A 27,137-nucleotide genomic window follows, 5' to 3' on the forward strand; every position below is an offset into this window, starting at 1 on the left:
CGAAAATACGAAATTTGTAAAATAAAAATATTTTATATAGACTTTCACTTATGACTTAACTGTTTCTGCCAGAGTCTTAAGAAAGTACAATTTTACAAGAAATGTGATGTGTAGTTATTTTTTTTCCATTTGGTCAAAAAAATCTACTTTCAGTGTGTAGCCTACCCAAGAGCCTACCTAGTAGGTTAAAGGCCTTGAATGGAAGGACCAGTAACAGTTGAACATTTGCCAGAATTTCTTTTTATTTCCCAAAATTTGCAACTTACATTCTTCCTATTATCTGCTCTGCTTGTGAAAGACGCCTGGTGCTCCCAGCCCAGCGCGGCTCCAAATCACTAGCCAGACTCTTCTCCTTTGTTGTGCCCAAATGGTGGAATGAATTACCAAACTCCATATGATTCGCAGAGTCCCTTTCTACTTTTAAGAGAAGTCTGAAAACTTATCTGTTCAGGGAACACTTGTGCACTTAAGCTGACCCTTCTCCTCTTTGCCCTCAGGGGGAGAATGAGTCAGAGGGTCTATGACTCAGCTCTTATGATTTTTTAGCACTATTACTGATGTTTGATGAAGATTGAGGTATACTGTTGCAGCATTGCATGCAGTTGGCTTGTTGATTATTGTACCCCCCCCCCCCCCCCCCCAAAAAAAATAAATAAATAAATAAATAAATAAATAAATAATAATAATAATAAAACTTGCGCTTAATGGCAGCACCCGCAGCCAAATAACTTGAAGCACTGTTGTTGCACTAACTAGGTTTTCCTTCTGTCTAAATTCTTGCTTGTGTTGTACGTCGCTTTGGACAAAAGCGTTGGCTAAATAAAACTGTAGAACTGTAAAACTGTATTGATTTCATGTTACAATAAATGTTGATTATCGATCCAAAGGTCAAATTTAATCTGACCTCCTGCTTGAAAATTTAGCATCAATATGGAGATTTACCACAACATGATTTGAGCAACTTTCTTTTGACATAAATCACAGGCTTGCTTGCCAGCTAAAGACCTGTAAGCACTGCCTATAAATTGTTGAAGAAAAAAAAGCCAAGTGGCCCAAAGCATACAAACAGTATTTGATTTATTCACAATGTCCCAGGTATATTTTTTAATACAAAATTTGACTCAAATGTGGTGCATAAATACAGAAAAACAGATCTCGACAATGGATAATGTACAACATTGGTTTACCCACCTACTTTACAATCAAATAAAAAAAAAATGATGAGTAGGAACTTTTGTGCAAAGATTAATTTTCTATCAAAAGAGAGCTAACTTGTTGCCTGCTTTAACTATTAGGAATAAACTGAGATGACAGTTGTAGGATTTTGATTGGTTGACAGTAGTCGCTGAAAAAAAACTAATGCAGTAATTGTTTTTCATTCATCAAAATTGATTCGTTACATTCATAGATATCTTTATAATTTAAGGTTCCATGTAATTCTGATAATGCATTGTGTGGCTGAATATTTGAGTTATTAATACAGTAGAGATGGCAGCAGGCAGGCGGCAGCAAACGTCAAGTAAAGAAGAAAACTCCCTGGCAGCAGCAGGAGACCTGCATTCCCTAAGGGGATCAAACCAGAAAGTGAAACACAGGTCAGTCCTGTAAGAAGTGAAACTCTATGACAGTGATATCACTTACAAATATTAACAGTGTTACTTTCACATTGTTTGCAAAAGTAAAGCTGAGGACCAGATGACAAGGTGGAGCTACTTACCTGTGCACGTGACTGACTCCCTGTACACACCCATCATCGGACTGGTTTTGACAGAGTTCAGAAGATTTGAGCTGACAGTCCCTTTAAGAAATGGAAAATAGGACAATATTTAATCACACATAAGACTTAATAGGACATTTGTTATTACTGGTTAAGACTCTGACTTATGTGCTTTAATTATAAAGTAGAGCTACTGCAGTGGTTTGTATTTTCTTTTTGTTGCTAACCACAAAAATGTAATTGCATTTTACTTTTAGAGAAAAATTGGTGTCAAGGTTTTAGAAAAAAAAAAGTATCAGTCTTAATAACCCCTATCAAAGAGAAGAAAAGAGTAACTTCATAATGCCCCCAGCCCTTTTCTATGTGCATCTTTCTGCTGTCCACAACATAATCACTGCCCTTTATCTCAGTAATGATTGCAATAGTAAACTCTGCACCTCGTGGGAGGCTTCTGAGGGCATAAATGGTCGTCCTGTGCTATACTGTGTGAAACCTCTACACAGTTACTTCTCTGTTCCCCATGAGACAGAGAAAGGGACGGAAAATAAGACACTCCGACACTCAACTCCAGCATCAGGTTACCGAGTGATTTTTCAGCTTTTCTAAAGATGTTCAATGCCCATTTTTGTTCATTGTTCTGATTAACACAGACAGGGCTTACAGTTTGCCAGGATTGGTGCTGGAGGCCTGAAGTGTTGAAGTGGACTTACATGCTGTACATACAAACTGCTGCAACCAATACTTAAAACATAGCTGAATCAGAGCTACAAATGTTTAATGGGCTGAAGATTCTGAAAAAGATGTTATTTTGTGTTTTTGTATTGGTATAAATAAGATCTTGTGGGACTTCAAAATAATACAAAAAATATATAACATGTGCACAATTATTGAATAACATATATTCTTTTACGTAATTCATGGGTAAATTCATTTTCATAAAGAGAAGGATATTTGTCTCTTGTATTTGGCACCCATCTAGTTTTTGGAAGCCTAAAAGGTTACACCATTATTTTAGTATTTTTTCACAGCACTTGTTGAAATAAAGTGCATTGTTCCCAAAGTTTGAAATCAAACCTTTACACCACTCCGCCAGCCAAAATGCTATTGCATGTTTCACATAAACACTTAAGAACAAAAATTGGATGCATTCACCTCTTAATTTCCAAAATCTTTTTTACTTATGATAGTATTGTTGTCGTAATGAAAGATAATTCTATTGGCTTTCAGTAGTGTTGACATGCATGTATTGTTTAGAGGAGGGGTTTGACTTACCAGACACCATGAAGTTAACAGTCTGACAATTTTCAACAGCTGCATTGAAGGGAGACCCTGAAAGGATTGTAACTCTTGACATGTCCAACTGCAGCACATTGGCCACCCTCTTACGGAAGTCATACCTGGGAAAAACATGTATATTTTTATAGATGTACATTTCATCACAACTTGACTTTATCGTTTGATCTGATGAACTCACCTGTTGAATTCAGTCACGGTGGGAAAGGTCTGTTCTGCCGAAGGGGATTCTGGGAGGATGTCAGCACACGCGATGATATTCTCTCCCTCACTCAGAACTAGTGATCTGTGTACCACTACAAACACAGACAAAAGAAAACACATTTTTTTCACAGTGCTGCAAACGTCAAACTACTTTTAAAATTTTTGTACTGAAAGTGCTCAGCACACACATTTTCACCTTTCATACTGGAAAGATAGTGCTTAGTGTTACCTGAGTTGTCTCCAGTCGTCCTTATGAGGCTGTCTGTGAAGACCTGTCTCATCATCTGACTGATAGGTTCATGTCGTTCAGACACCTCTCCTACAGCACAATACATAGAGGTTTCTGGAGAGCAGTTGGAGCTCTAAAAAAAAGGATGATTTCACAAAAGAAGAGTTATTTCATGACAAAAGAAATATTTTTAGCGCTATTTCTAGTAAATAAGTATCTGAGATTATTATCTATTGTATTAATTTGGAATATTTTAAGGAGGTTTGGGTTTATTTACATTGATGTAAGTCTATATCTATGTGTACTTGAACAAAAAGTCAAAGCAGAGTAGGTAAGACTGCCATACTTTAGACTCGTAAACTAAGAAGTTGAACTCCCTTTTTTGTCTAATGTCAAGTTTTTATATCACTTAATAGAGTTCAGGGAATAGGCAGAGGTAAGCTCGGAAAACTTTGTGCTCCCACATATTTATTTCTAACATCTCCAAAAAAAGAGCTTTCCATGGAAATCAGAAACATAAATTTAATCAATGAAAACATCTTTTTTGATTTTGCAAATAACTCCTGAAATCCTTAAATGGGAGGGGGCATAATTTCATCAGTTAACCAGGGATTTTACAATTATAGCAAATGTGTTGTCAGTATTTGCCACAATCAAAAGAAAGTTAACCAACAGGAAACAGTAGCCACATAAAGACATTTCTTTTTATATAAGAACCTATTGCAGACTCTCACTGCTTTTCTCTTATGACTACAGTGAGGTATGTGCTCTTTTTACAGTTGTGTACAGTTCAGACATGATCATATGATGAAGTATTTTGTGTCAAATGCCAAAGATACCGATGATTCTGTTTTGCTTATGTAATTTTTAAACCGATTTAAGATTAGTTTCTTAGGATGAAACTGCTGATGGTGCCTTCTTATTGAACTAGTTATCTATGTAAGAGCCATAAGGAGATGAAAACAGGCTTTTCAAGGTTTTTATCTTGAATGCCACAGTTGCACAAGAGTTGTTTATCAAAAGAGACTGACTAAGTACCCTGACATTAATTTGAATTTGGTTACAACTGCAAAGTCAATGATGAGATTTTCTGCTCTTACATTTAATGGCATGTTAAAGGGATTAAACACATCTCCCACACTGTTGCACTGGTTGTTGCTGGTGCCCACACGGTTGCTCCTGATAGCCATGGACAAGGATGTCTGGATGGAGGAATGAAATAAAAAAGTTAGAGCATGCAAATATTGGTTTTATATGTTTGGTTCAATCAGTCTCAGGTAAATAGAGAGACCACTCACACATTTCTTTCCTAATTCTGCTGACAGCTGGAGTATGGTAAGGGTAACTTACTTATGTTCTGTATTTACAACCCCATGCTGCTACACTTACATGTGGAAGCAGGCTACATTGATTTCTCTGTTAACCAGGGGCACAGTAACGTGTAATCAAAGCTTTCTCTGAATGAGCAGCCGGTGTCTCTGGACAATCACTCTGGAGTGTCTGCTAATGAAAATGTAAACCCTTTCTTTTGTTATTCTCATACAACAAGCTCTGGCACTATCTGCAAGGATTGTGTGGACTTCCAAGTATTTCCTCCTTCTAACCTAAATCTCAGCACTTTTGGGTGCTAAATTAATCTCATCTCTGTTCTGTCATTTCTATAGAACTGGATCTAAGCGCTCTCTTGTTTCCTGATCAGTTTCAACATTATCCAAGCCTTTGTTCTTCTAAGAAAACACCAAGCTCTTCTGGTGTCTGGCCTCTTATGTAACATTTTCTGAGTGGTTTCCAATTTGACATTTTCTGCCTATGGTTAAAGGTTTTGAGGCTGTTGGTTCTACACAGCAGTGCTTAATGTTGAAACTGATTATAAAAAGCTCATGTCAAACTGATTTTTACTCACATTCATTTTTTTTCTCTTGTGAAAATAAACGTTCTGATTGAACGTGGTTGCATTTGTGATGCACTGTTAGTTTCACGTACAATTTTGTACTTACACTTTGTCTCATTGCCGACTGAAGGTTCACTTCTATCATGACTTCATCACTACTTGTAGGAAATATCTGCTGGTACTGGGGAGGGGGGAAAAACAATGAACATGAGCCAGGATGTGTGAGTGTGACAAATGGTGACTACAGCAAGTTATTTTAGGCCTTCTATGTGACCTGAGCAGAACTGGCATATTTAAGTTGAGGTATTGGCCAGACTGACATTTTGTCCTTGATAATATGGCCGCTTTGCAGCTCTTATCCATAGATGTAGTACAGCGCACAGCATGAGGCCTCTGGAGGGCAGCTGACAGGCACAGCTGTTCTCTCTGCTAGCCTTCCAGTTCAGGCAGCCTGTAGGTTCCTCTAGTCGTAGCAGACAAATGTTAAGCTAAGCTAATGTTCTGCTTCCCACAGTTGCATGCTCCAGCCCACCACAGAAATAATGAATGCACTGTCTGCTGCATGGAGCAGAAATACTCTGTCATGTTTTTGTGGCAGCTTGGCTGCTAACAGGTAAGCAAGAAGAAAAAGCTTAGAGGCTTTTTTATAACTGGGATTTCCAGATATTATCATTGAGATGTTTTGTCACCAAATTTCCAGAAGCTTTCAGTCTTTAACAGACAAAATGATACTTTGTACTGTGTGCAGTGAGCAGGATCATGTCTTTCTACTGCTTTTTCTCTAAGGCTACAAAGAAAGCATGACAACATTTGTAGAACTTGAACTGTTACTGTCACTTCTTCTCTCACCCTTGAGCCTTAAAGCAGAGTCCCTAATGCTTTTGCAGTCCTTAGACTTACATAAAGTACTTCCTATTTCTCCTTACTTCTTGAAATTATATTTTGACATTTTGTGCTGTGGAACAGTTGAGCAACCTGACCTTTCTGGGTTGTGATTAGCAACTTTTATGTTTATGTACTCTTGTTTACACATGGTGTAAAAGTGTGTTTTTATTCTTGAATATGACAACAAAATGTACACATCAAAGTCTACTTTAAGATCTGAGGTGAAAAATGCATATGATTATCACTTCAGTCAGTTCCAGCCCCTGGAAGCCTGCAATTCTAAAAAAGACGTGTAGTATGAGGTGTTGAGGCTAACTGAGCCAGCGCACTCAGCATCCCATAATTTTCATAATTGTATCATAAAGCACTTATTCTGACAGATGGATTGTAAAACCTGGACTTATGACAAAACACAACTTGTTCATTTATATTGTTGGTAAAACCGTGAGTTTTGTTGGTACATTTGTAAAGTCTTTCCTTCAGTCAGTTACATGTTACTAGTGTTAAAAAATTAGGTTATAACAGAGCCCCTGAATTCCCCAAAAGTACAATATTTTTAACCAGCAGCTAAGATGACTGACTTGCTCACCCACGGTAACTATCTTGAAAGAACAGGTTACTTGTTACTTGTGCACAGAAGCTATTTTCTCCTGCAGATATGTTCATATTTTAAGCTTTCAATTTAAAAATTGTTACTTTTTTGGAATTCAGGCACTTTTTTATTTAGATGTGAATGTTTAAACTTAATTAAATGAAGTTTTGTGAAGTAAGCAAAGACAAACCAGGAGCTTTACTACTGTGCGATACATGGATTTTTTTGTCCTTCTTTAAATTGCATTGTTGAGGATTTAATTGCAGTCGTATAAGTGGAAACAATAGAACAGATGCATCTGTTGTGGCTACTTACCATCATTACCATCCCAGTGACTGCACCACTAAAACTTGCCCTTGCAATGGTCATATGACCACCTGTGTCCATGTCAGCTTTGATATCAGCACACTGCATTCTATGGGGAAAAAGACAAAATACACAGAAGTTCAAGAGACATTAAAATGTAAAGGTTTAGCTCACTAAGTGCACCTCTACGATTTTTTTTTAAAATTGTTTGTTGAGTCATTCTACGATAGAGGTAGATCAAATGTGCTTCAGTACAAAGCATGAGAAGGATATGACACCGGAAAATGACAACCTACACCTACATTTGCTCTCATTGGACTTGTCAGGTCTGTTCTTGCGCCAAAATGCTACTGAGACTAGTGATAGCTTAAATCCTTTGAACAATAACAGGTGCCATTCTTGTCTGTATAGATCTGTGGTGCATAAAAGGACACATAGTTTCAGAGCACTGTGGCAGATGTCGCAAGACATGGATTTGTGACTCAATTTTTTTCCTTTCTGGGGAATTTGGCCATTTCTGGATGTCACATATTTTCCATATTCCTCCTTTTAATCATATTTGACTTCTCTTATCTATAATAACAGAAGCATGAATTGACACAAGATCTCACCTTGATCCGTTGGGGTAGTGAACTACCACTGATCTGCCCACAATGCTGTGCCGTCCTGTCAGTGGCATGTTTTGATCCATGTAGGTATCCTGTAACTCGTTAAGGCCAGTTAGCAACCCAAACTTCCCACTGATGTCCCCAATCTCATACTGGTCCACTGTACCAGTTCCAGCTTCAGGACTGTTTGATATGTTCACTCCTAATGGGTTGAAGTGGCCGAGGATGTTGGCGTCTGAGCATGGCTCCTTGCTACCAGGTAGGATGGGCAGTATATGCACATGGTAACCACTAGCTACAGCGTTCAGATTCATCAGAGATACATTTATGGAGGTGGGACCTTGTGGGACAGCCTGGGAGAACCGTATCTGACCACCAGTCATCCCAGGACCAAACCAAGTGCCTAGGCTAGCCTTGGAGACTTGCACCATCGTCACATTGGCACATGCAATCCTTGGCCCACCTCTGTTTGCTTCATGGATGACCACAGATCGACCGGTGATGCCTGAGCCAGACAACCAAGAAGTGACGTCGGTGAAGAAGTTTTTCCCTTCCACTTTACCTGGGTTGGCAAAAAGGTTAATGGGGCTGTGTTTGTTGGAGAGATCCCCCACCTCACAGGAGAAAGGCTGAGATGGCCCACAGTCACGGGCATAGCTGCTGTCTGTTGTGTTGATGCTAACAGGGTTCCAGTGGCCTCCAGCTGTGTTGCAACGATTTACATCATTGTCATTCGCCGAGCTGATGGGGTATGTGTGAACGTGCCAGTTGTGATTTTTGGTTGGTGTTGTGGACGGATTTCCATACGCTAAATCCATGAAGATGGAGACATCAGACAAAGGGTTGTCTTTCAGTTGGCTGAACCAGATATCACCAACCACAGGGGTGTGAAATCTGGCTCTGGATACCACCACTTCACCCGGATAGCCAATACTGGCACACACATATCTGGAACCGTTGTTCAGGTGTATGACAATTGACCGGCCAACGATGCTGTTCTGCCCAAAAAGAGGCAGGTGGTAGTCAATGAATGACCCTTCTGCATCATTTTTATTGGTAAGGGACATGTGCTTGTTGCTAAGGTCACCAATCTCATACATGTCGTGTGTTTGACCAGGTCCATTGGGGTACGTTGGGGCGCCAGTGTTTACTTTGAATGGATTCCAGTGACCACCAACATTATCATTTGAACACTGGGATGACTCCAGCATCTGGGCTGGGGGAACAGGAAACAGGTGCACATGGTAAGGCCCGACTTTTTTACCTAAGCCAGTCAGGTTTAACTTCACCTCTGTCACATCAAATGGTGAAGGCTGACTAAAGCTGAAGTGGCCTTTGATCCCTTTCATGTTCATAACAGCCCTCACCTTCTTGCTTGCTACAGTATAAATCATAGCACACTTGTAACTTGAATTCATTTTGTAGAGAAGAAAGCCGTAGTTGAAGCTGGACAGATCAAGTCGGGATTTCATTGGCGTCGAGGGGGAACCAACTTTTACAACCCCCAGATCAGTCAGAGCTGAGGAGTTTAAGCTTCCGAGGAGAGCCATGCAGTTAGTGTCTGTGCTCATGTATCCAAAGAGAGTGATGCTGGGTTGTGAGACACTGACTCCACCAATAGAAACTAGATCTGTAAGAACCCTGGGGCTGGTCTGGTCTTTGTTGAAACGGATGTAAACGTTCCCTGCGATGGGTCCTGTGAACCTGGCCTGCTGAGTCACACGCATTCCACTTCGAGTTACAACAGTGCAAACATCAATGCCGTTACATGTCTTCAAAGTCAGTGAGAAGTCATCAAGGTTTGAGTAGTTTTGGAAGAGCTGGGTTACATTAACAGTGCCGATAGGAGTTGCCTCAAACTCAAAGATGCTAACGCCAATGTGTCTTTCAGCGCAGGGTTCATCATAATGGCCAAACTTGACTGGGTATATGCTGAGGGAAAAGTTGAGCGCACTACAGGATCCAGCCCCCGTCACATTGACAGAGGCCATCTGTGAATCGGAGTCCAACACCACGTTTCCTGTCACTCCTCCCATGTTCAGAGAGGCCTCAAACTGAACACAGGACGTGAAACCTGAAAAAAGACAACCAGGAGCAGGTTATGCCACTAATCTTGGTTCTTGTGCGTTAATGAAGAGGAAAAAAAATCTGCAAACAAAAACTAAAAGACCTGATTAACAGTTATTCTGCGATGAAACAGTTGGAGCCACACAACTAAAACAGAAGGGTTTATGTTAATGAAGAGTCACATAAACGGAGAAAGACAAAATTATGGCTCTGTAGGACTAGTTTGAATTAAAACTTTATTTGGATCCTAGAAAATTATCAAGTGGTATGACAAGTATGTTGTTCCATTAACAATACAAAATTGCTTTTAATTTTGATTCAGTGATACATGTTCTTTAAATAAGCTGCAAAGAACTTTTGGGTTTTGTCAGTGTCATCTGGTCTGACCCAGACGACAGCTTCAGCATTGAAATCCCTGTATGATAATCATCAGTCATGTAACTGGTGGTCTTTCTAAATGTAATCATTTATTGTTTTATTTTATTTTATTTTATTTTTATGTCACAAAAAGACATCCGTGTCATTTTCATCCTGTTTTACGCAGTTAAAAAACTCCCCACAGGTGCTTTAAATTGCACCGAATGCTCATCTATGAACATGAAAATATTGTTCACATTAAAAGTCTTTCTGGTTTTTACAATGTGTCATCTGTCAAACTTAAAAAATTACAAACTGAAGCTATGAAAGAGATTAATTAACTCTGTTGAGGTTATACTTTTCTGAAAGTTAGGGCTTGTCTTATAATGGAGCGATATAATTGTAAAAAGGTAAGACAGGGTGGACCAGAGCGCTCTCATGTACCGAGTAATTAAACCTACTCCAGGGTTCATTCTTACATTGACATTTCTTGCGGTACTGCTTTTGATGTCTGCTTCATTACCCATTAAACTCACCGATGACAGACAAAGATATATCAGACAGTCGCAGACAAATCATGTGAAAACCTTTATCTGATATCTCAAGCGAAAACTGATATGAGAGTTTGGCGCTTGCTGTCATGCTCATATGCAACAACAGTGACTGGTCCTGATTTTTTAGTGACACACTGACACACAAACCACAAACCACAGACTGAACACACATAACACCAAGTTTCATAACACACCCATAGAGAATGTTAATACACACTATAATTACTCAATGAACTCTTCTTTGTTTTGCATGATCTGACGTACAGGAGTTCAGTATAAGTCAGGTTCTAGGTGCTATAGACAAATACCACTGACAAATGGTAAAACCAAACAAAACAAAAAAACTAAAATTAAAAATTAACCTGGCTTCCCGAACTTATCTAAAGGACTATGACATTTTGGTTTGCAAGGTTTTAAATGAACATTTTTCTTATTCCTTGAGAAAAGAAAATTGACTTCAGGAACATAAATCTTTTCATAAATGGTAACACAATGCTGTATTTGAGGGCAAATAAACTCAGATAATTATCATTATTTTTATATGTTTTTCAAAAGGTGATGAACTGGATCTATTTTGGCAATCTTGAGACAAGACTTCAAAATTTATAGCAACACTGACAGCTAAAGCTTCAGGTCATGGGTTTCATCTGTAAAAACTGAACCAGTGAAGCTGTTTTGTAAAACATCTGATTTTCTGTGCGACTTTACCCAAACGTTATGGATTGCTTGCATATCATTTACACCAGACAGTGAATGCATCACAGAAAAGCAGCACATTAGTTAAACAGCGAAATGTGCATTTTTATGAAGTGGCTGCGATTTTAGTTGGGAGTACACCCCCAAATCACATGTTTCTAATTATATCATTAAGATAATTTTAAGCCTTACTGGGACACACAGGGAGTACAGTATAAAGGAAGTAACCTAATCTACTTCATCTTTCACCAAGAAAAATGGCTGGGGGTGTTTTTTTACTGCATATTTCAACAAAGAATTGACTTTAATTCATTGAGATTATATTTGAACAAGCTCCTGTCTGGAACTGTGTGCAGGTTTCATTCAATTGGAGGAAATGCAGCTTTTAGACACAACTCAAGGACACATACAGTAAGGCTAGGCTGAGCATCTGCTGGAGGAAACTGCAGATTCTCTGTCTGCTGCCACGTCATATGGTTTAAAACTCCTGGTGTCAACAAAATAAACATTAACCTGCTGATTTATGTAGTAGCTCATTGAGACAGTGGCAGTTTTGCAATGTCAAAGAAACAGAAGAAATACTCACCAAGAAGGGAAAACAGCAGGCCCGCTGTCAGGAGACACATGTTGGCAGATGTGTGTGCAGAAGAAGAGGAGATGGGGTTTCAATGAAAAAGACGTAAAAAAGGTTCAAAAACTCCCCTAAAGTTGTTCAAACTTTCCCCAAAGGTGTGTGCAAGAAAAACAAAGCAGCTCAGCCTCAACTTAAGAAGTTCAGTGACAACAAAATGATGGAGTGTGTGTGACGGTGTGCGTCAGAGTGTGTTCTCCAGGAACTTGTCAAGTGTGACTGCTTTTTAAAATGTGCACCGTCCTCTGTGCTTCTGTTTTTTTTGCTGCAGCCTGTCTGTGTCAGCCTGTGATTGGCCAGTAGGGTGACACAGCGCTGAGCATGGAAACAGGGGAGGAGGGAGAATACTTGGCAGTCAGACTGGGTGGAGGTAGCCTGTTCACAGCGTGGCCATGCCAAGTACAAGACAGAAAAAAAAAAATACCTGTGTGTCCCTTAATGTGCTTGATCTTAGAAGTATATGAGCTCTGAGCACATCACACTGAACACACAGGCACTAATAGAATATGCGGTTATTTTCATAAATTGATAAAACGTGAACTATGGATGCTTAAAATGATCACTTTGGAGCTGAATGTTTTTACAGCTCTGTAATGTAATTTGTTAGCTTGCTGTTTAATATTTTTTTTTTTTGTAATTTCCTTAATTCATCCTTAAAATTTGAGTCACAGGTCACACGAACAACAGCTACACAAGCAAAAAAAAAATGTGCAAAACAAAACCATTAGTAATTTTTATAGCATAGTGTTTATACAGCTGTGCAAAATGACTAAAGACTCATCTTCTCACTGGCTACATGGGTATAAAAGCAACACGTTGTGGAGTCACCTTCAACTCAAACACATGTACGAATGGGTGTACTTGTTTGAAATCTAGGCCCATAAGAAGCTGTAACACTCATAGTTTTTGGTTTCTTAGATTTTTTTTATAACCTGTAGACATTTTGTTTTTGTGACCCTCTTTTCTTTCCCTTCTTTTATTCCCATTTCTGTCTCTGCCTCTCCTTCCTCACATCATATGCCTCAGCTGTCCTTGTGACAGGGTGAAGGGGGAAAAAAAGGAGGGGACAGAGAAAATAGTAGCTTGCTCTAAGAATAGAGGCCTGTTGGCTCATCATGGGCTGTTTGAGGTTGGCCATGCAACTATTTACTACTGGAGAGCTTGTGGAGTGGGTCAGGTCCTCCACTTGCCTTGTTTGGATCACTGATTGCAGCAGGAGCTTGAATCTCCATGCAACCATGCTTCACAGAGAGAGAACAGGCAGAAAGCAAAGGATGGGGTTAAAAAAAAAAAACAATGGCAGACTGAGATTCCCATATCAGGTTGAGGCCAACTGTAAGATTAGAGTTAGGTTTTAAAGAAATTTGTTCTAATGTTTGTTTAATAATGTGTATGTTTTATTTTTTTTAGAGATTGCTTTTGCTGACATTAACTATAAAAGGAACTAGATGATGTGAGTGACAGATTCATTTTGTTGCACAAGCTTTTATTCATTGTAAAACATGTGGCAGGGACTTTTTATCATTCACCCAGGATGATTCTGTCAGACACAACCTGATGTTTAAATGATGGAAACATGAGGAAACATGACACAGCTGTCAGAAAAGTTTGGCAGGCATGCTGAGAAAATACAGATATAAATGATGATGGAAGTTCGAAATGTACTTCAGCGACCTAATATTAATGATTTGATTGATCTGTGATTTTAAAATTTAACCTTACAAAATAACTCCAATCATTTCAGGACACAAAGATTTGTGATCTTTTTCCTGCTATTTGTAGTGAGCTTTCACCAATTGTGTTGGTCATGCTGTGCTGACATGAAACTCTTAAAATTATCCAGAAAAGTAAAGTTTTATTTCTGAAAGGTTTTCAAAGGCCTTGCATATGACAACACAATTATAACTGCCCTCTTCATTTTATAAACCTAACAAGCTGTTTCATTCCACTCAAACAATGGGTCTTTCTTCACATGCAGTGTACCAGCCCAGCTTTGACAGCTTATTAATGCCAGGTAGTCATAAATAAATATGATTTGTTCATTCAGAAATCACAGGATTGACGACAGTCGTTTAGTAATCAAATACCAGCACTGTGAAAACAATAGCTACACTATCTTAGAGATGGATGAAAGGAGAAGTAGAAGATGACTATTTCATTGAACACTAACCTCCAATACTCCAACCCTTTTGTGGCATAGTCTGGAATTTATCTTTTTTACCCTCTCTTCTCCCTAATGTTTTTATTTCATATCTATTATAAAGGGGCGCTGGGCATGCTAGTTATACCATTCCTGAATTCCCATGTCACTGTGTGTTTCTTATATGTTTTGGAAGGGATGTAACTGAAATGAAATTTCCCCTCGGGGATCAATAAAGTACTCTAATTCTGATTCTGGATACCAAGAAGTGAAGATGCCCAACCCTGATAAAAAACACTGACAAATGAAAGGAAAAAAAGCACATACTCTGATACTTTTTAAGGGATACATCACAAAACTTTGAAAAGCTCTTGTTTGATTCATTATCTCTTCAGAGGCCATTGGTGTAATATCACTGCCTGTTTGTTGAACCAGATCGTCACCAACTTCTAATTCTGTCATGGATCATACAAAATTGTAACTTTCTGAACTTTAAGCTCTCATTTAACTCAGGTGCAATGAATCAGTATCAGAGTCAGAAGTCTTTAGTGTCACTGAAGCAAGTCTTTTTCTAAAACAAGTATATATCTGGCTCAAAAAATCCCATCAGAAAGGTGTAACACAAAACAAACAAAAATTAGAAATAAATAAATAAATAAAAATTAAGATAAAGAAAAAAAGTTTTCAAAACCATTTATTTCTGCCCTTGCTGACTTTATTTAGTGCATCACGAGGACCTTACACAAAGCCTGATCACTGCACCTTGTGTTGTTAGATCAAACTGTTCTAACAGGGAACAAGTAAAATGAAAAAAACAAAAAAACAAATAAAGAGTGACTCCTGTCTTCTGCCAAAGGAGTGTCAAAATGTTTGACAATTTAATACTTTTTTGGCCTCGCATAATTACAGGTGAGGTGTGGTTGGGTGTCATTAAAATGATTCAAGTTCCAGAGAAGATAAACCGGAAAGCTTTTTTGGGTCACTCACAACATTTGTCAGCACCTGCTCCTTCGTGTTTCACTTAATCAGCACCTGGTCAGCGTAAGAATTACAACATGAACACTTTTGATAATCTAAAAGACAGCAATGATAAGTTAATATTTCTTACTACTAAAGTCAACTTGTTTTCCTGCACAACGGGTTCTCAAGTATGCTGACCTGATAATCCTAAAGATTAAAACACACCTGGGCTTTATCTGTAATGGCTGGTATGTGAGCAATTTATTCAAAATAAACTTATGAATGTATTTCAATAAAAATAACTAACATCTGTCAACACTTGGCTGTAATCAAATATTATTAACAAAAACTGTTGTGAATATCAAACCATATTTGTTATGATATCTGGTAAACTACCCAGAGTTTAAATCAAATCAGATCTTCCTGGAGGTTTTTAGATTAATTTTGTTTGTGTAGATTTTTCTTGATACACTTTAAAAGACATAACACTGCTTGAAGGAAGCCAATAATTTTGAATTTAACTCTTCAGGTAATCAGTTTTTGTGTATGGTCCTAAAAGATGGGGTTAATACTGTTTTATTCTTTTTTATAGCTACATAGTGACTATAGCAAACATTTGTGGCATCCGTTCTTAGTTAAAAAAAAAACAAACAACACCAAAAAAAAACACGATACACATATACCCACCTATCCTCTATCCACAGTCTGTATTGGTTGTGCACCAGATTTATAGTCACTGTGAAATATAAGATCTTCCTAATTAAGGAAATATATGTGTATGCTACCCTTTTTAAGTCTCTGTATTCGCTTTTATCTTTCTGAGAGCATTTGCATCAATCATCCAGTTTTTTTAGTTTAAAAGACTTTTTACGCAACGCCATTATTGCTTGCAGAAATCCCCAAAAGTAACACAGATACAGAAAAAAGGCAAAGGTTCAATCTAATAGCCTGCTTCATGCGCCTTTTCTTGGTGACTGTTGATGACTGTTGAAACCTCGCAGGTGTGTCGGGGTCATCTGCAGGTTGGACACCAACAGTCTCACGGCCACTAGATGGAGGCAGTGCAGCGTATATCCAAGCGGGGGTTCTTAAGCAGCACAGCACACACACACACACACACACACACACACACACACACACACACACACACACACACACACACACACACACACACACACACACACACAGACACACACACACACACACACACACACACGTTTCATTTTTCTGTTTATTTGCCGTAATTTTTTGAATGCTTAACTTGAGCCACGAAAACAAAACAAAACAAATTAATTAATGGAAATGAAATTAAAAAAATAAATGATTAAATAAAATAAAAGTACCTGTCGGTGCCTTAGCCTAATATGACTAAGGCACCATCAACAATAAATGTATTCTAAGACTGAAACATTGAAATTTTGACATGGATAACGGTAAAAAATACGTTGCAATAACACATGAATAAAGTCGCTCCCAACAGGATAATTATTACATTAAAATGTTTGCTCTTGTCAGAAGTAGCTTGCCAAAATAGACTTAACTTAAATATTTCTGTATCAAGCATATTTCTTGAATTGAAACATTCTGTACGTCTTCTGTCTGAATTAGGACACACATGAATAATTCACATTAGCAGGAGCCCGTCTGAATCACATGTACTGCTTACCAACGCCAGGGGTTTGTGCTACGATGTGCGTTGCCGGTGTCAATGAATGAAAGTTCACTTCCTGTCACATGGTGAGCTGGTGTTTCCGCTTTAGCTAAAACATTAGATCTACAAAACACATGGACTGCTTGCACCACGGTTTTGAACCTTTGTATACCTCATCACCCGAAGTGCACATCGATGAAACTGCTCCGACGCTTCGTGCATGAACGGAACCTTTGAATTTCAAACCACGAGTTTAGATAAAGGTCCGGTCCGGGGACACTGGGCTCCTCTAGGAAGACTGTCAGCTGTTTACTGACCCAGTTCACATCACTGAAGGTATTTGGGAGATTTTGTTTTTGTTAAATAGCATCTTGGTGTTTGTGTCATTTCGCAGTCCCACTTGCCTTTCTTGAACGCGCCTGTCTACCGGTGTTACAGTAAACATACCTTCACACGAGTTTTGGGTCACATTCCGCTACTCAGTCTGACAGTGTTGTTCTAGGGTAGGATTAGATATGTAGGTGGCATTACATCGATGCCTAGACCAGCGTAATACAGTTATGGCGTCTCTGGCGTAAACAGCGATGCAATCAGATTGTCAACAGTGTGAACTGATGTAGCGTTGTATATAATTGGGGGGACACATTTTCGCAGCTCTTATCATTTGATTTATTTCCAAAATTGTGAAACAAAATTGTGCTCATTTCTCAGGTGTTTCAATACAGACAATGTAACACAGGCTGTGTCTAATAAAGTCTAATAAATAGTACTCACTTTTTGTGGTATTGCTTTGTAAATAGGTCAAAGGGTAGGCAACAGTAGTAGATGTTATTGTTTGTCATTCGTCAACTTGGTGTTATATTTTTATGACACTTTAAAGTTTTAAAGTCTCGCTCTGTTTCTTTTGCTGGTCATGTATCACTGACTGTATAGTCTTACAAATCAAACTACTAGTCCCTAGAAGCTGGATTTAATACCAAGTGTCATGATGCACTTTTGTCTGAAAAAAAGGAAAACAATTCTATTTTCAGAAAAATAATCAAATAGATTTTTACTTAATCTTTATAGGAGCAATTCCAGTCTCACAACAATCAAAAATACATGTCTAAATCTTTTTTTCCAATGAAGAAAAAAAAAATCCATTGAAACCTTCTTGCCATCTTGATACTTAAATTTTTGACACGTGAGAACTGCATTCAAGTTAAGTTAAAGTAGTTGGGAAAAGTATTATTGCCTTTATGTTTTGCTGAATGGCTTTATGTCTCTCTGGTTTTTTGAAACAAGAAATGAAAACATCTTCTGTTGAGTAGCAAGCATCTGGATGATGATTGTGTGTGTCCGTGTGCGTGCAGCTCCTTCTGCCATACCCTTTTTGCTCCCTCTCAGCTTCCCGCCTTTTCAATGTTTACTATGATCTTTTCTCCCCGACCCTCTTCCTCTTGTCATGCCCTCAGGCTCAGCAGATCAAACAGCCCTCTCCTCTCCCTCTCCTCAAATCGCATGTTACCTGTGAGCAGCTCCTCTGCACCTCTGCCTCTTAGATATCTCAGCGAGTAATGACTCCCTCAGGAGATCCATTTCCACACCAAAGCCTGGCCGTGAGAAGTTAAAAAGAACTCAGACAAATATGAAAATTGTCTCCAAAAGGCCTGACACACTTGATTTCACATCTCTGTTGGTTTTTTCCCCTTTCCTTTTTGATCCTCAGGGCTCTCTGTGAATGTTCACCATATGGACCCGTAATCCAAAACGGTATCCCCTCTTTCCCTGATTCACTCAGATAGAAAGAGGCCCTCATTCAGAATCCTTTGGGGGCTTTCTTTAAGTGAGATATTTAACCCAGAGTCCATGATGGAATAGAAAGAAAATGCAAACATGCTCCATATTTATTTTCCCTCCTCCCTTGCATATCCCCTTTGATGTGAACTCCATTTTCTCTGCTGTTTCGCTCTGAGTGTTTCCTAAGGTTCTCCTGAATAATGCAGTTAGTTTTGACTCCAGGGAGAAGGAGAGAGACATTTCTGAATATTACAGCTAATCTTACTTAAGCTTAAAAGAGGGATATCATGTACTTCTTATAAAGACTCAGTGTTGTTCTAAGAGTAAAACTCCATGTTTATCAAATCAAGTAATGATATTTTCATCTGTATGCAGCTTTAAAATACAGATTAAGGATCCATTTGACTCTCCAGAAACAACTGCAATGACCCAAGCGCCTTCAGCTTATTTCTGCACAGAGGATCCACTCTGTTGGAATGAGCTGCAAGCTTTCTAAAGATGTTTTTGTGCCACTGATGATTAAAAATAGTGATATATTTATTACTTTGGTTCTTTGATCTAGGAGTGACAAAGATTATGTAAGAAGCTTGCAGTTATGTCAGAGAAGTGCACCAGACAATGTGAAATCACTTTTCTATAAGCCTGTACTGTCTTTGGCACTCTTGAATGAAGACAAACCAAAAATAACTACAGTAATACTCATCAGTGTAAGAATGATCATGTTATCCTCCTGCTATTCAAAGTGTTCAGCACTGAAACTTAATATTAACTTGTAATCTTTAAGCATAACTGAAGCAGTTTTTGTCTGATGCAAAATACTTTTTTTGCACTTCATGTTTCCCCGACCAGCGTCTGTTTGTTTAGTGTTTTTTGTTGAATCCGGTTTCTAATTTCTTTCATCCATGCATTTTTACACACTTCTTTTTGCACATAACTACTCTGATTAACCATAGAAGTAAGACCATTCGAAGGTGATGTGAGTAACAATCCATACAGTAACCCCTCTCAGCAGATACATGTAGCAGCAAAATTTTACTCTTAAAGTTCATGTGCTGGGAGCAAAGAAAATTGTTGAATCTTTAATAGCAGTTGTCAACACCAAAAAAATTCCAAAGAAGGAACAGTGGTGACAGGGTTGCCAAAAATCAGTGATGGGCATAGCTTGCCTGTATTGTCTAGACTAACAGAAGAGTCACTGTATCACAAACTGCTTAAAGGATCAATACTTGTTGTGATATCACAGGATCACTGAGAATATGAGCATTAGGAGCAAACCACAGGACATTATAAGCAGACAAAAGAGCAGGAGAGTGCTGACTTTTTCTCCATATTTCCCAGATCTCTGTCCTATCCAGCGTGTTTGTGTGATGTGCTTGATGATGAAGTTTGATCCATGGAGTTCCCACATTGAAACCTACGTACAGGATCAACTGCTCACGTCTAGTTAGTGCAGAGCAGAGGGGAAATCTTTGGTGTCACCACATCTGCAGCTTCTCTCAGTCTGAACTGTTTACTTTTCCGCTTTAATGAGCGAACAGCAATAAATCTAAAGCTACATTAAGTCCAAATAATCTTTGAATGAATGCTGGGACACAGGAAGTGCAGAGTACATTATGGTGAAGAGATGGACTCACAGTTATAGATTAAGAACAGAGACTGGTGATGAGGCGTGTCCGCAGTTAGATTTAATTGTTCAGGAATGTTTTGGAGGATGAAACCAAAGGAGGGGTCAAAAGTTTGTTGAGTTTTTAGCTGTTTGTGCTGCTCTTCTTCCAGTGACAAGTGTTCCCAAGGATAAGGTGAACACCTGTTGCAACCCAGTTGTTATTTGGTGGTAGCTACTGACTGCAAACTTAAAAAAAATACACACTATTAGTTTTACTGCTTGGCACCCCACAAAAATAGAAAGTGTGGGTGTGTACGTGTGTGTGTTGCTGAGCCTGAAGCCATACATGCACACGGCCTCGTGAGTTTGAACCTGTCCAGAGGACACAGATGACTTCATCATTACCTCACTCTGCTCTGCTCGAGGACTTATCAAAAACATGTGGCTCCGCTCTCCCTGCACTCTGAAAATTGATTGAGTCTTGGACTCCAATGTTTTTCCTTTGTTAGAGGACGTGTGTGTTTGCGCGCATGCAGGCTTCATTTTATTATCTTGGATTTTCTTGTCTCTCTCCGGGTTTTTACCTCATCTGTCATCCATTTGGTTCATTCCAGTGCAGAGCTCTGGGTTTGGTCAGACAGGGTCCAGGCCTGCTGAGTTGGACACTTCTACACACTGCGTGAGCACTTGAACTGGTGTGTATGTGTCTAAATCAAGAACAATTCATCAGTCAAAATAACCTGCAAACTAGGAATCATACACATGTTTGCATGATAAGGTGCACTGAAGAGTTAACACAGTTAGCCAGGAGTCTAAAGGCCTGCTTCAGCTCCACATCTTTGCCTATGACTGGAGCAAAAGTTAGGCTGGGGCAACATTTCCAGTCCTGTGACGGCCATTGTGAGGCTTCAAATATCTCGTTAGAAACCAGTGGATAACTTCACAGAGATTTTAATTAATCGGCCGATTAATCGGGCCGATTATGCCTGTCACCGATTAATCGACATCGGCCAAAATGTAGCCGATTATAAAAAATTTTTGCTCCACAGAGATTCACACTCCTGCCCCTGTGTGTCAGTGTGTTGGGCTGCACACTGCCCGAGTGCCCGCCCCCTCGGTCCACCATTATCTAATGTAAGACTATAGAATGACGTTTTTAACATCGTGTTAGTTGCTAATTTGGCGTTTTAACGTTGTTTAAGTTGCTCATTGTGTGTTTACATTTTTATTTTTTTTTCTACTTACTGTGTTCAAAGTTTGACTTTTTTTATTTATTATTGTGTTTACAGATTGTTCTTATTTATCATTGGTTAACACTACAGTTCTTGTGTTGACAGTTTTATAATTTAAGTTCCTTGTTTTAATTTAATAGTGTTCTGTCTCAGTCTTGAATCATATGGGTATTATAATGATTTGTGATTATATACAGTTTATATCCTGTGTATATCGATGAATTTATTTTATATATCAGCCGCTGTATCGGATAATGGCCGGTGTATTGGATATCGGCTTTTTTTTGCCCTGAGTATCGGTATCGTCATCAGCCCCAAAAATCCCATAACGGTGGGGCTCTAATTGTAATGCAACACAATCTATGTCACATTTGTCCTTTAGTGTAGCAGTTTCTTCTCTTGTAATGTAATTGAATGCAGGATTAAAAAACAACTGACAAGTTAAGATTTTTTGATTCTAAAACTGCGTTGGTAGCACTGTTTTATGGCTTGATAAGAGTCAACCAGGTTAATTTCTTTAGAGAACAAACAAACAAACAAATCCATTCAGCTCAGTGATTATCATACAACTATGAATCAAGCTCTTCTGTTTCAGTAATAAATGCTGAAGCCACAGGCCTCACTTCAGATAGCAACAAGGAGACTGCATTTTTAAGTTGTTTTTATAGGTTATTCTGACGATAGGTTTGTGACTGGGTGTGAGCAGTCTTGGGTCACTGAACTGCACTGTTGATCTGCATCTCTCTTGTTTAACTCCTTATGCTCTGATTCTTCTGATTAAAGGAGTCAGGTGGAGCTCAGTGATCTCAGTGATTGTGTGTGAACAGTTGGGTGCTATTTCACGTGTTGCATGTGTTTAGACATCAGAGTTGTTTGGATGCCAGAGCTGTCAGTCCCTGTGGGGTGGGGTTACCATTACTACACGTAGGCAGAGGACTTACCAAAACATTATGCAAGCAGTGGACAACAACTTATTTTTGTCTGATAAGATTTTTTTTATGAATTTAAGCCTCAACTTTTGCACATGTTTACATCTACTTTTGTGCCTCTTTATTCATCATTTGTTTGTGTTCACACAGGAGCTCCTCTTGTAAGGAAAGAGTCCCTGGTTTCAGCTCCAGTCAACGTTGGGTCATCCCACAGTGAGAAGCCGTTTGCATAGATATTAGAGTGGCTTTACCATGGCAGCTGGGTCAGCCTCTGACCATGGGAGAAGGAGAGGTGCCAAGTTTTGGCCTAAATGAGTTTTTGGACCAGACAGCAGCTCCTTTGATCCTCGTGGTATCACCTTATTAAAGTGTCTCTGTGAGGGTCAGACGTCTGAGATCATTAGAGTTTGAAGCAGGAATGTTGACCTAGATAATTGGACTTTTTATTATCTGGAGTTTTCATAAGAAATGAGATTTAATTAATTGTAATTCTTCATTAAGTGGTCATTTACTCTATGAACTTTGACAGATTTGAGCTCAATGTTTCCAAATCTGTCAAATGAAAGACCAATACTCTACTTTCCTTTAATCAAACAGCCACAGTTGAAATTAAAGGAATAATCCTCAAATTTATTTTTTGTAGCATCAGACCAAAAAACCCCAAACGTTTACACCATCGTCATAACAAATTCTGCCTTACTGAACAGAGATTGGCACTGATTTAGTAGGCTGTTTTGCCCCTGCCTTTCGGCAGTCATGGGGGGAGGGTGGTGGTGGTGGTGGGGGCACTGCGCCTTTAGAGTCTGCATTAATATGGAAATTAGATTAGTAAGCTTCCAGGTCACCTAATCTGCTCAATTAACTGACTGTCATTTTGAATATTTACTGGAATAGAAAAAGCAGACGTTATGGTCTGTGTTCACTCGCCAACATGAATCTGTTCCTCATAGTGTGTTCATGTGAGGTTCATTAATAACTGTGTGAGCGTGTGTGTGTGTGTGTCGAGCCACGTGAGGAGCTTCTGTGGATGTCTTCATTACTGGTGTTGATCCTCCGGCTGCATGGGGATCTGGACTGTCACTATTTCTGAATGTTATGGAAAGCTCTTATTGCATTCCCGTGTGTGTGTGTGTGTGTGTGTGTGTGTGTGTGTGTGTGTGTGTGTGTGTGTGTGTGTGTGTGTGGCATGCGCAGCACATCCAAATCCATAATACTGGCTGGTCTTTCTTCTCTCTATTGAGCCATTTTCTCTATGTTTCTCTGCAGTTTTATTACCCTGCTATAAAAGCCCTGCTGTGCAACATAACTCTTCATACAAACACAGAAACACACACACACACACACACACACACACACACACACACACACACACACACACACACACACACACACACACACACACACGCACACACACGCACATGCACACGCACAGACAGCTATAGCCTTGAATTCCTCAGCTCTAATGATAAGCTTTGTTCTTCCTCACCAACATTCACTCTGTTCATCCAACTTAGACATATTTCACCCTCAAGCTGACCTTCTATCTAGCTATCGAAACTAATTAGGAATGGGCGAGTACCAATACCAGGTATCGGTATCGGGCCGATACCAGCCTTTTTCAAGGTATCGGTACTCGTGAAGGCTGCAGATACCAGCAGCAGATACTCGAGGCACAAAAATTTTATATCCAGCAAGTCCTCCTCGCCACTAGTTGCTGCTAATTGCTGCGATTAACACCACTGCAAATGTGTGCCAGGTCCTGTTCAGAAAACATAGATGAACCAGAAGAGGTTAACAGTTAAACTGTTTTATTTTGCACTTAACTTTACTTTGAAAAATACCTAAGCTCTGACAGTTGTTAGTTTTATTTATCATTTTGATATGTATTTTTTAATGTTTATCAAAAAAAATCAGAACTCAGAAAGCGTTGTTTGTGTTTTATCTGGACTTGACAGCAGAGTGACTGTGCTGTCTTTGATCAAAATGATCTGTCACTGTTAATTGAAATTTTATGTATCAAAGTACAAGTATTATCGGTACTCAGTATCGTTGAGTACTCAAGAGGGAGTACTCATACTGGAAACGGTCTGCTTAAAAAGTGGTAACGAACATTCCTAAAACTAATAGAAGCTTAGATGCTATCAGCTCCCTTCAAACCTCTAAATGGTGTGGCACCACCTTAGCTGAATTTTCACATGTTCATATTCCAGCGACAGCTCTGAAGTAACTCAATCTGCTGCTTCTGGATGTGACACACAATACTAAAAACCAGGGGGTCAAGTCTTGGCAGTAGCCAAGGCTAAGGCTGATTATTTTTATATTGACAAAATAAATAAATAAGTCGTACAGGTCTTCAAGCTGGTTACCTTATTTTTGTTTTGAATTTTTTTTTCAAAGATTAATTTATACAACTCCGTCCTGGACGCTACATGTTGGGCATTAGGGCATTTGCATAACCCTTAAAGCTTACTGGTGATAAATCTGTTAAATCGTTTCAAAGGGGAGTAGAGAGGAGATGTCGCAAAGGCTTGAACGCAGGAAATACCATACTACACAGCGGACCATAAACATGGTTGAATCTTATCCCCATAAAAATCATGGAGCAGCATCCTTCTTTAGGCAGTTACAAGAAATAAGTCATGACTTATTGGCTGACACTTAGTAAGAATAAAATCAGGACATCCTTTTATTTTTTGGAAGCATATTTAAAAAAGTCTGATCAGTCCTGAGAAATCTTGGTTCATCTAAAGTTAGATGGTTTTAGATTCTAAAAAGTTTTTTTTTTCTTGTCCCAGTGATTAATCGTTGGATTGCTGTAGCACTTCTTCTATAACAGCTGAATCTAAAGTGTTTATGTGTGTGGGTAACTTTGACCTCGTGTTGTCCTCTTGGTTCAGGAAACATGCTTTGTGCCCCTCTGATGAAACATCTGTATTTTCCACATCATCTGCCACTGTTTCAGCCGTCACACCCATTCCTTGGTTCCTGTTTGTGGACACACGCATAGACACACACACTCCATGGTACTGTATCATCACACACACACCCAGTCACAAATCTTTGTTGGCAGCACTGAGAGTAGCTGGCTGCTGGAGCCTGGTGTTGTGGGTACGTCCTGTGCAGTCGTCCTCTGTGAACTGGGTCAGCTTGTGAGTTAAATGATTCTCATCTCGGCTGAAATGCTGAATCAGCACATCTCAGTTTATGCTCAATGCTTTGACTTAACTGTTGTTTCTTGTCATGGCTTAAACTGATGTGCTTTTTTCTTTGTATGGACGAGTGGTGCAAAAAGGCTAAAGAATAATTTACACACAGCAAAACTTTTCATTCTAGAGATGTTTACATGGCAGCTAGTTGGAGGTTTCTACTGTTTGGGTTTTGATGACATTTGAGTGACCAAACACCTCTTGTTTCTGCTGCAGTGCTCCAGAGATCACCTGTCACAGACTTCACTGTTGCACGTGTGTGTTACTGGCACATTGTCAGAGTCTGCCATGGTGATAGGGTTTTATTTAAAGGTACAGTGCATCACTTGTATGGCGGTGCTGGTGGTGGAGTGTGAGCTATGTGTGTGGTTGATACTGGATCCCCAGGACCACCGTGATACTAATCCACTGTGGTTTATTTCTTCCCCTGGAGGATCACAAATAGGATACTTGTGTTGCCCTTGTATGTGTTTATTGAATTACGTTTGCTAACATGGCCTCTCATACTGCAGACATGTCCAAAAATAAAACTCAGGAGATCCTGCGTCAGCCAGAAAGTCAAAGAGTGTGATAGTGAATATTGTTGGTAGTCTGTAGAACTAAATGCATTAAAAAAATCAACTGAATATCTAGTTTATAAGGTATGTGTGTTACAACATGGTCTGTTGAAATAATATTAAAGACAGTAAATTAGTCCAAAAGCCATTTGCATATTCAGCTCCAATGCAGTAACTTCATTTTCACACAAACTTCACCAACACTTTTGGTTTTAGTGAAAGAAAGAGCCACACAGTCGCCTTAAGCATGTATGTTGAGCAATTCTATTGCATTGTTTTTCAAGCATAGTGAATTGATGGTTATGCAAATTAGAATCCTGATGGTGTGAGCAGGACCTCAGTAAAAAATCCAGGCAGGAATATTTAGGTCCACCCTTACGTCCATTTCAAAGATGACTCTTCTCCGAACGTGTGGGCCAAATATCACAGTTTCAGCGCAGTTGCTTTTATCACAACAGTTTTTGCCTCAAAGTATTTGTCACAATTTGGAGATGCTCTCGCCGGCTCTGCTGTTGTTATCTTTACTGCAAGACAGGATCTTTCTCCTATTGGTACAGTTTACCTGGTCATTATTTCTCTAGTATGAGACAGAAACAAACTATTCCACTGCAGTGTTTAGCGTTAGAGAATGCCAGTTGACACAACTTATACCAGGTTGTCTTTGTGCTGCTTTTGTAATTGGGAATTTACCACTTGTTAGGAGGTTTTGATTACTCAGGATCGATTGCTTAACACAGCTGAGCCAAAAGTAGGAATGCCGGGTAAGGCTTTAGGGGCCTTTCAGGGGCAGAGCAATAGGGTGACCTGGTGATTGGGTACTATCAGTGTATCATTCGTTCATTCCATGTTTTAGAATCCAAAATCTGAAAACGGATAACGTCTTGTTATTTCATTTCTCGTTTTCAAATCAAAAATCGGAAAACAAATAACGGCCTATTTTTCGCTGATTTGATTTTGTTTTGAAATTAAAGATAGAGTATGAGAGAATGGAATTATCATGGGATTTTTGTTCGATTCGTTTTTGGTTTGTATCATTTCCAATGTATT

The 27,137-nt window shown here is 39.1% G+C and overlaps 2 protein-coding genes across 2 annotated transcripts in view; one reads left to right on the forward strand and one right to left on the reverse strand.

The window, feature by feature from the left end:
* Positions 1 to 1,474: 1,474 nt before the first annotated feature.
* cusr (Copper-only SOD repeat protein) lies at positions 1,475 to 12,113 on the reverse strand. The gene is made up of 10 exons (XM_074682468.1): positions 11,986 to 12,113; positions 7,729 to 9,799; positions 7,127 to 7,226; positions 5,441 to 5,515; positions 4,544 to 4,645; positions 3,444 to 3,576; positions 3,192 to 3,306; positions 2,990 to 3,114; positions 1,718 to 1,798; positions 1,475 to 1,563 (listed from the first exon to the last, which is right to left on the reverse strand). Exons 1-10 carry the CDS (start codon positions 12,023 to 12,025, stop codon positions 1,475 to 1,477), a joined length of 2,931 nt encoding a protein of 976 aa, XP_074538569.1. The 5' UTR covers positions 12,026 to 12,113.
* Positions 12,114 to 17,013: 4,900 nt separating this feature from the next.
* Positions 17,014 to 27,137, forward strand: part of add3a (adducin 3 (gamma) a) — a 125,819-nt gene continuing 115,695 nt past the window's right edge. The window contains exon 1 of the mRNA XM_074686068.1: positions 17,014 to 17,117. The gene's annotated coding sequence lies outside the window, so the exon portion shown is untranslated. The remainder of the gene's footprint in view (positions 17,118 to 27,137) is intronic.

This window comes from Halichoeres trimaculatus, unplaced genomic scaffold, assembly GCF_033239565.1.
Source record: "Halichoeres trimaculatus isolate MK-OKI-2021-1 unplaced genomic scaffold, fHalTri1.1 fHalTri1_scaffold_2, whole genome shotgun sequence".
In the NCBI taxonomy this organism is placed as follows: Eukaryota; Metazoa; Chordata; class Actinopteri; order Labriformes; family Labridae; genus Halichoeres; species Halichoeres trimaculatus.

Excerpts from the sequence above, each read along its gene's own strand:
- cusr (XM_074682468.1), bottom strand. The coding sequence starts at position 12,025 with ATGTGTCTCCTGACAGCGGGCCTGCTGTTTTCCCTTCTTG. Across the intron at positions 3,115-3,191 it reads ACCGTGACTGAATTCAACAG|GTATGACTTCCGTAAGAGGG; the intron begins GTGAGTTCATCA and ends TGTTTTTCCCAG. Across the intron at positions 1,564-1,717 it reads GGAGTCAGTCACGTGCACAG|GGAATGCAGGTCTCCTGCTG; the intron begins GTAAGTAGCTCC and ends TGATCCCCTTAG.